The 9,189-nt window shown below is 55.8% G+C and overlaps 1 protein-coding gene across 7 annotated transcripts in view; it reads right to left on the bottom strand.

Moving 5' to 3' along the window:
• Window positions 1-3,203: 3,203 nt before the first annotated feature.
• The window catches only part of Rab11fip3 (RAB11 family interacting protein 3), a 59,632-nt gene continuing 53,646 nt past the window's right edge, over window positions 3,204-9,189 (bottom strand). For all 7 annotated transcript variants that reach the window (XM_042668638.1, XM_042668639.1, XM_042668632.1 and 4 more), the window contains 6 exons: window positions 7,913-8,053; window positions 6,264-6,345; window positions 5,470-5,607; window positions 5,123-5,278; window positions 4,830-4,970; window positions 3,204-4,738 (listed from right to left, as the gene is read on the bottom strand). In XM_042668638.1, the coding sequence (XP_042524572.1) occupies window positions 4,625-4,738; window positions 4,830-4,970; window positions 5,123-5,278; window positions 5,470-5,607; window positions 6,264-6,345; window positions 7,913-8,053 (772 nt within the window). In that variant the 3' untranslated portion in view covers window positions 3,204-4,624. The remainder of the gene's footprint in view (window positions 4,739-4,829; window positions 4,971-5,122; window positions 5,279-5,469; window positions 5,608-6,263; window positions 6,346-7,912; window positions 8,054-9,189) is intronic.

The raw sequence follows: 9,189 nt of genomic DNA, 5'->3' as shown, positions 1-9,189 counted from the left end.
AGGGGCAGGGCAGGCCTGGGGGCTGGCCGGGGCAGAGGCAGGCCAGGCAGGGGCTGGCAGGGGCAGGGCAGGCCTTGGGGCTGGCAGGGGCAGGGCAGGGCAGGTCTGGGGGTTGGCAGCTGAGGATTGCAGACTTGAGCAGTGCTTAATTCTGCAGGCTTCCTGTGTAAAGGGTGCAGCCACTGGCCAGGTGTGGCCACAGGAGAGGACCATGAGGACACTTAGTGGTCTCCCAGACTTGCCTGGAAGTCTCCTGGGGGTACTCGTGAGATCAAGGCTGGTGGCTGGTGTGGCTTCCTGGTTTGGGGCCAGTAGACCAGCCAACAGAGGAGCACAAGAACCTGTGGCCTTCCCGCCTGAGAAGCAGCTGGATTTGAGCCTGTTGATTTGGTAGCTGAGGTTTCTGCTCAGCCACTGTAGGGCGGCCAGCTCCACAGCCGGTTTGCTGAGCCAAGCCCTACGTGGGAAGGAGGAAGCAGACAGCAAGGCCTGTCACGGGCGGGGAGAGGCCCACCCAGAGAGGCCTGGCAGTCTCACAGCTGTTGAGGTGGTTGACTCAGGAGAGAAATGGAAGAAACAGGCAAGACCAGGCTCTTGGTCACTGCGATCATCTCAAGTGTTGTGAGACAGCACATCAGGCTGACCACAGAACAGACTGGGCTTCCCAGGCCATTAGGCCCTGCTCTGTGTGAGTGCAGTACTGGCCTGAGAACACAGCCCTACAGGAGGGGACAGGTGCACGTCAGCAGATGGCCCGCGGGAGCTGGGGACACGGAGGGCCCATAGGGACGGAGCAGTGGCTCAGTGGCCAAGTCTTTACTGAGCCCAGGGAGCCCAACACTCTTCTGTGCTTTAGGGATACAAGAAAACAGAGATGGGAGGGAATGATGGAAAAGGTGATGTTAATTAGGAGCCACTGGAGGCAATCTAACTTGCGGAAGTGAAACTCCTCCGTACGTGTGATACTTCACCACCACCAAGAACCCATCACGGAGCTAAGGTTCTCTTGGGATGGCTACCCGGGGGGAGGTGGAATGCCCAGTATGCCGGACGGACCGGAAGATCTGGTCCAAAGCCCAGGTTTTGGTTACCTGCTGTAGGAAATACATGTGCCTGGGTCAGAAAGAGTAATAACTTGATTTAAAAAAAAATAAAAAGGTAGAAGGGTGAGGCTACTGGCCACCATTTGTGCCCCTCTTTGGGTCTCCTTCTTCAGGCCTCTGAACTGCTAGCAGGAAAAAAAGAGGCTGGGCACCATCTTGGAAGCTCCCCTATGTCCAGCCAGGGGCATGGCGTGGGCTTCCTGCTCAGTTTGCTGAGGAGAACCCTGTTACTGCTCTTGGGTAGAACTCTGCTCAGACAGAATTGATTTTTTGTTGTTGGTGTTGGTCGTGGGGCTTGAACTCTTGAGCTCTTCAGCTCAAGGCTAGCACTCTACCACTAGAGCCACAGCACCACTTCTAACTCAGGCAGAACTGACTGGCAAGACAGTGCCAGCAGTTCTGTACAATGTCAGGAGTCACCCACAGCGGAGGACAGGCCTGCTTGCTGGCCACAGCAGTTGCATGCTGTGGCCAGACCACTACCCCATCAGAGGCCGAGGGGCTCTCGCCGGATGGTGCAGGCCTCCTCGGAACATTCTCCAGGCACTCGTCCAGCTCGCCGGACGCCACCTCTGCGGGAGCCCTTCCTGGGACTTTTCTGCCAATGGCTTTTCATCACATGTCCTTCCTCTCGCTATATCCCAGAGGGCCAACAGTACCCTCCCAAGTCCCTGCTGGCGGGAGGGTGGACTGCGAGCCAGTGTCACATCAAATGCAGAAACTAAAGCTGCCTTAGACAGGCATCGGTGGCTCATGCCTGTGCTCTTAGCTACTCAGGAGGCTGAGATCTGAGGATCACATTTTGAAGCCAGCCAGGGCAGGAAAGTCTGAAACTTTCATCTCCAATTAGTCGCCAGAAAAGCCAGAATTAGAGCTGTGGCTCACATGGTAGAGCACTAGCCCTGAGCAGAAAAAGCTCAGGGACAGCACCCAGGACCCGAGTTAAGCTCCAGGACAGGCATACACAAAATCTGCCTGAGAAGTTGCCAGGCCACAGTGGAGATGCTTTCCTGGCCTAGGTGCCAGGCAGATGCTGATGGATGGTGTGAACTAGGTGGAGGAGCAAATCAAGGTCCTGCAGGCAGAAAACCCAGCCGTCTTACCTATGCTCCCAGATACTTTCCTTGGTTCTACCCAAGAGACCAGGGCTCCTGGGCTTGTTCCTTCCTGAGGCCTTGGTGTAGGCCAGCCTGGGTCCCTCTTGTCATCAGCTCTTGGTCAAGGGGTCAGCAGAGTTGAGTCCCCAGCCTCCCTGGACCTGTGTACCCGTGTGTCCGCGTGACAAGCAAGGTAGTCGTTTGTGTGAGGGGCCCTGGAGATGCCCTCTAAAGCCACAAAGTCACCACTGTGGTACTCTCTGTGCTGGCATCTCCTAAAGGATGCATGGCCTTGCACTCCTCATCCCTGACCACAGGGCAGCTTTTCCCAGGCACTATCCCTGCACAAGGGCCCCAGGCCTGAGACTTCTGATAGTAATAGACGCCTCTGCTGAGCTACTCCTCAATGCCCTCCCAGCACTTCTTGGGATGCTGGAGGTCACAGGGGCCTAGATCCTGCCCAAGGAGTAGCTCAGTGCCACAACTGGCCCTCAGGGAAGCCAGCTGTAATCACTGTCTCCTGTGGTTCAAGCTCAGACAACCGTGCTGCCACCCTGGCTCATAGCCACCCCATCCCACGCACAGCCCCTGTGGAGGAAGGACCCGGCCTCCGTGTGCAGTAACAGCTTTAATGTATAGTGGCCGACACATCAGCCTCCCACCCTCCTGCCCCCAGCGCCCCCTCTTGGGGAGCTGAGGCAGGTGTGCTGAGCAGGTTGGTGGTTGGTGTCACCCAGTACCTTTTCAAAGCCCGTTTATGGTCAGCACTGCGGTACACTCGGCAGGGACAGGCTGCAGCCCATGTCACAGGGTTGGGACATCAGAGCAGACCCGCTGGCCTCCCTCCCTGCCGTCCCCAGGGAGCTGAAGCAGGTGCGATGGGCAGGTTGGGGGCTGGTGTCTCCAGTGTCTCCAGGAGACCTGTTTATGATCAGCACTGAGGACAGTCCGCAAGCACAGGCCGCAAGGCCAGGATGTGGGCACAGAGAGGCAGGCTCCGGTATTTATATATTATACATATACATATATATATATATTTTTTTCATGTGTATACACAGATAGTTTTCTCTCTGGAAAGTATTAAAAAAATTGATCAACCTTCAATCTATAAAAAATACCTACTCTACGTGATAGAAAAATCTCTCCTCCAAGTTTACACTGATTTACACCCAAGGCTTTCCCCAAAATGTACAATATGCGGCAACATCTTAAACTGTAGTGTAGAGGGTGGGTGGGGGCAGTGGAGGGATGCAGGCAGCATGTGTGAGCACACGCACACGCACGCCTGTGTGCACACTCATGCTGGCGTGCACACACTCGCACACAGTGGACAGACAGTCTTTGTGGCGGGATTCCAGCCACCCCGGGGCACTGGGGCTGCCGGCCAGGGCCCAGGCCCAGGCAGGTCGAGCAGCTTGTGGGTGATGCCACTCTGGGGCAGTGCAGGGTAGGGTGGTAAGGGCTCCTCTGTCCCTCGTCTGTGTGCAGTCTCCCAGCCTGCCCTCCTACAAAATATACCCTTATGACTTAGTCAGACACCAAAAGGGAAACCTGGTTCCAGAGGCCTGAGAAGCGTGCCTTCACCCAGGGCAGTGATGGGCACTATGCACTATCGGGTGCTAGGCTCTAGGCGGCCAGAGAAAGTCACATCTCTGCAAAGAAGCAGCACCTGCAACTAGAGGCAGAGGGGTCAGTATGTCCACCCATCCGGGAAGGGAGTTCTCAAGTCCTCTGCTCAGAGCAAAGGCTCCTGATGGGCTCCTGGCCTAGGGCCCCACAGGAGGGGCAGAACCTGAGGGAAGAGCAGCGAGGTTCACGCCATCGGAGTGACTGCAAGGCTCTGGGGCCCTGGTCCAGATGTGGCCTGACGGCCGCCTGGTGGACAACCTGAGCCACTCCCAGCCCGACTCACACGCGCCAGCCTTGCCTGCTGTCCTACCCCCACCGTCATCCCCCGTGAGGGCCCAGGGCTCGCATGCCAGGCGTGGGCGGCACCTGTCAGGAGGCCTGAGTAGAAAGCTGCGGGCTCTTCCCATAGGGCCGCATGGCGGGAAGAGGGTCTGCCACAGAGGAGACACAGGGTGGCTCACCCCAGCCTGAGACTGTCCCCAAGCCCACCACTGCTGAGAAGACACAGGTGACTGTGGGCTGGGTGACGGGGTGAGGGGCCCTGGCTCCCCCGAAGGGCGGAGCCAGCAGCAGGCCCAGCCTCGCTCCTTGTCTGCTACCTGGGCTTCCCTTCCTGGCTTCTTACTACCCTCCACCTTCCGCAGCCCGTCTTCACGTGCCCAGCCCGGCCTTGTGAGGGCCTGTCGGCCCCCGGCTCAGCCGGCTGTGGGGTCTGGGGGCCTTAGCTGGGAGTGGTGAGGCAGGGCCACTCCAGTGTACTCATGGAGCCCTGGACCAGCCCAGGGCTCTGCTGTTCTACTTGACCTCCAGGATGGACGGGTTGGTCTCCATGATGGCCACGATGATCCTGTCGATGTAGTCCTGTAGGCGGAAGTTGATCTCTTCTTGCTTTTGGATTGCTTCCATGAGCTGTGTGAAAGCAGGGAGTCAAGATTGGGGAGAGCAAGGGGTTAGAACACGGAGCACAGAGCTCGGGGATGCAGGTGGTAGGGTGTGCTACCTCATCGCGGGAGACGGAGCTGATCTCTGCAGCCAGGGACTCAGAGAAGGCTGTGGAGAAGAGGCTCTTGGCGCCCTGGATGCTGAGGGTGATGACCTGTCCATTCAGCTCGTCATTCTGCTCCTTCAGGTTGCGGTTGTCCTGCAGGACACACGTCGTCACGTTGGGCCAGGGCCCCTGCTAGGGGCTGGCCTAGGGAAGGACCGGCCAAGGGAGACGGTCAGCTAAGGTCCTTTCCCATTCCAGCCTTCTGGAAGCTTCTGCCGGAGTAAGCACAAGGGGCTGAGCCATACCTGTTTGAGCCTTCGGACCTCCTGCTCCAGTTCACTCTCTCGGGCACGGCTGTTGTACTCCTGCAGACCCTGGCTACTGCTGCGGCCCCGTTTTTGTTCTGTCTCCAGCCTGAGGAGCTGCAGATGCTCTAGCTGCTTCCGGAGGTCCTCAATAAGCTATGAGGCAACCAGAGGACAGGCACCTGCCAGTCAGCCACCCACTGCTGTGAGACTTAGCACCTCACATTTCAGAATGCCACTGGTCTTGCCCAGTAGCCAAAAGAATGAAAGGCTCCTCAAGCCTTCCCTAGGTGCCAGGCTTCATCTAACTGGGCAGGAACATGGGCGGAGCAGGCGGCTCTGCTCACCTCCTGCGTTGCCTCCTTGTCTCTCTGGAACTGGTGCCTCTCATGGCTCAGCCTGTCCCCCATCTTCCTCTTGTTCTCTTGCTCTTCACTGAGCCGCAGTGTCAGCTCTTCAATCTCATCCAGCAACTTCTGCTTCTCCTGCAAAAGCAGACAGCAGTGTGGACACGTGGCCTTGCCTCCTGCAGTGTGCCCAAGTGTGCTCTCCCGGGGTGTCTACTGACACAAACACGGGGGCTCAGAGCCCTGTGGTCTATGCACACATAGGCCATAAGGGCTGTTGTTTTTAGCAGGGAGGGAAGGAGTGTCCTTTGGGCAAGGCCTGACACCTACTACTTGTGGGTCGTTCTAGCCTGGCTCCTCTGATTCACATGAGCTGGAGCCCAGGTGGTCTCGGAACATGCTGGTTTTGAGGTGCCCAAAAGGCACTTTAAAGGAATGAAGAGAGGAGGTCTCTCAGCAAATGACTGGAGCGGGGAGCCCACAGCACTGCCTTTGCTTGCAGTGTCCGAGATCGGGGTTGCCAGTCTGCCCTTCAGGAGCATGTTCCAGTGAATTCAGACAAATGGAGCTGATCCCATGGTGGGTCTCTCTGGACCCTGTGCCAGTTTGTGGGAGATCTGGAAACTGGGAAGGATCCAGTGCCACCAGCAGGACACACTGTTCTGCTCCAGAGGCCTGACTTCATGTCCTTGCTGCTACTTGGAATTTAGAGCAGAGGGTGGGGAAAGCCCTTGCGTGGCAGAGCTCTGCCGACTTCGGACAGCCCAACACACTGCCGGGGGTCCGTGGCTCACCTCCTCCAGACGCTCGATGGCGGCCTTCAGGCAGGGCGTGCAGGACCGCAGCTCACTGTTCTCCTCATCCAGCTGCTGCAGCCTGGGGCACAAAGAGGAGGCTCGGACTGAATCCCCAAAAAGGGGTCAAGATCGGGGGGAGCCCTGGCAGGAAGCTGCACTGTGACCGCCACTTGCTGTGGCCAAGGAAAGCCAAAGCCTTACAGAAAGCTTTGAGTGAGTGTGTGTGTGAGAGAGAGAGAGACAGACAGAGACAGAGCTCAGAGCCTCTCGCTCTCTCATTTGACTTTTTCTGCTGACATGCTACCACTTCCCACTTCCAGCCCTTTTCTGGTTAGAGATAAGAGTCTCATGGACTTTGCTCCCTGAGCTGGCTTCAAACTACAATCTTCAGATCTCAGCCTCCTGAGTAGCTAGGATTACAGGTGTGAGCCACCAGCACCCAGCTCTAGACCAACACTTTTCTGTTAACACCAGACAGATTTTAAGTTCACTTTGGGCTTGGGAATAACTTCAGGTTTATAGGGAAGTCACAGGCTTTCCCAGGGTCCCTGCAGGCTCTCTGGTGCTGCCACGGCTCAGACTGTGTTGTGCCACACTCGGCGGGGAGACACTACTAAACACACTCCATCTACGGATTCCACGGCACCACCCTCACATCCCTTTGTTCCCCAGTCGTCCTTCCTGTGAGCTGGACAGTGCCAAGCGCCCTGGCCGTGTCCTCTGAAGAAGGTACCTCACACTGAGTGTCCAGGTTTCTTTGTGGTGAGATGGGGATGGTAGGTTTGGGGAATTTCACTGAAGACCAAGGCCTTCTCACCATACTTACTTGACACCCAAAGGACTCCTACATCACCAGCTGAGTCCAGTCCCCAGGAGAGGGGACTCTATGCCATTCCTTAAAGGCAAGTCTGCACATTCCATTGGCAGTTGCTCTGAGGGGTAGCCTTGAGCCTTCTCCCCGTCTACCCACTGCTCATCTGTGCTACAAAGGCCCCTGGTTTTGCTCCTAACCACTTCACCTCCATATAAGGTGTACATTTCTGTTATCTGGCACCCCTTGCAGAGTGGCCATTAATGTACAAATGGCCACAGCATCAGTTCCATGGAGCCCAAAAGGAATTCTGTAAATTCCTTAAAAAAAACTTAAAATTTTTAAAAATTTTCTTTTTTAAATTTAGCATCTGGTTCTACTACCCATGCTGGCCTTGAGTTCCTCGGCTTGGGTGAACAGCTGAGGCCACAGGCCCAGGCCGCTGCCTGGCTAAGGCTGCTGTGTCGGTGTGGAACACAGAAGGACAGGCGTCGGTTCAGGGACTTTTAGGAAAGGATTGAGGTTCTGGTCTTTACAAGTCCCCCCTTTGCCACAGCGGGGCTCCTTCCCAGGTTGTGGAGGACCTCCCTCACCTGCCTGGAGCCTCACCCACCTGGCCTGCAGGACCTCCCTCACCTGCTGGAGCCTCACCCACCTGGCCTACAGGACCTCCCTCACCCACCTGGCCTGCAGGACCTCCCTCACCTGCTGGAGCCTCACCCACCTGGCCTATAGGACCTCCCTCACCTGCTGGAGCCTCACCCACCTGGCCTGTAGGACCTCCCTCACCTGCTGGAGCCTCACCCACCTGGCCTGCAGGACCTCCCTCACCCACCTGGCCTGCAGGTTTTCAATCTCGATGCTCTTCTCGCGCTCCATTTTGCACAAGAGCTCCTTCTGCTTCCGGGCCTCTTCCAGGACCATCTCACTGGCTCTCAACTCCTGCTCCTTCAGCTGTTCCTCTAAGGCGTTGGCTCTAAAGGCAAAGTAGGGTTCACATGAACATGCCTGCAAGCCTACATGGTGTCTGTTCCCAGGTCCTGCACACGGACAGTGGTAGCTGCTCCTTGGGCTGTAACACATGGCTGGGTTGTCCGCACACACTGCCTCAGAGGGGCCAGAGCGCACTGGGTCCACGGGGTGCCACCCTCTGCAGCTAACGAATGTGACAGCTGGCCACCAACCTTGCAGCATGCAGAGGCAAGTCTGGGTTTCAGCAATGGTGTGTTAAAGTTATGGCAAAGCTTCTAGCCACATCCAGGCTGAATGTGGGGCCAGCTGCCGGGCACGTGGGAACCCCTATGTCTAATGCTACCAAGAAATATGAGCACCACACTGTGAGAGGAAGACAAAAGTAATTCTCAGAAACTAAAACTATGAGGGAGCTGGGTGCTGGTGGCTGTGATCCTAGCTACTCAGGAGGCTGAGATCTGAGGATCATGGCTCAAACTCAGAAAAAGTCAGAAGTGGTGCTGCCACTCAAGTGGTAGAGCACTAGCCTTAAGCACAAAGAGGCTTAGGGACATCACCCAGACCCTGAGTTCAAGCCTCAGGACCGGCAGAAAATAATGAAACTGTGAGGCTGTGGGTTAGGGGTGTGGCTCAGTGGTAGCCCTTGCTTAGCATGCACAAGACCAAAGGGGCCTTCTTCACAGCGAAGGTGACAGACACGTACCACAAGATCCAGATTATTTGTATTCAGATGAATGTGTGGGAGGGAGTCATACTTTTTGTCTAGGATGGCCTCACACTGAGACTTTCCAAAGGAGCTGGGCTTACAGACACAAGGCACCATACCTAGCAAAAGCTTAATTCAACAGAAGAGTTGGTGAGGGAAACTGAAGATTTATCTATTTTATTTTTTGTCAGTTTTGGGGCTTGAACTCAGTGCTACTTGATTGTTTATGGCTGGTATGCTACCACTTGAGCTGCATTTCTAGTCCTTCTTTTTTGGTAGTTAGTTGGAAATAAGAATCTTGTGAACTTTTCTATCTGGGCTGCCTGGCTAAGACCTGAGAACAGGGACAAAAAGTCAAAATCGGAAATTAGGAAAATGAAATGGGAGGGAAGTTTTAGGTTTATTATGATCAAAAGAATTGAAGAGAGATTGAG

The sequence above is a fragment of the Dipodomys spectabilis genome, unplaced genomic scaffold (assembly GCF_019054845.1).
Source record: "Dipodomys spectabilis isolate Male_0828 unplaced genomic scaffold, ASM1905484v1 ptg000461l, whole genome shotgun sequence".
In the NCBI taxonomy this organism is placed as follows: Eukaryota; Metazoa; Chordata; class Mammalia; order Rodentia; family Heteromyidae; genus Dipodomys; species Dipodomys spectabilis.
Note: the sequence above shows the minus strand (reverse complement) of the source record. Positions and strands in the feature narration are given on the sequence as shown.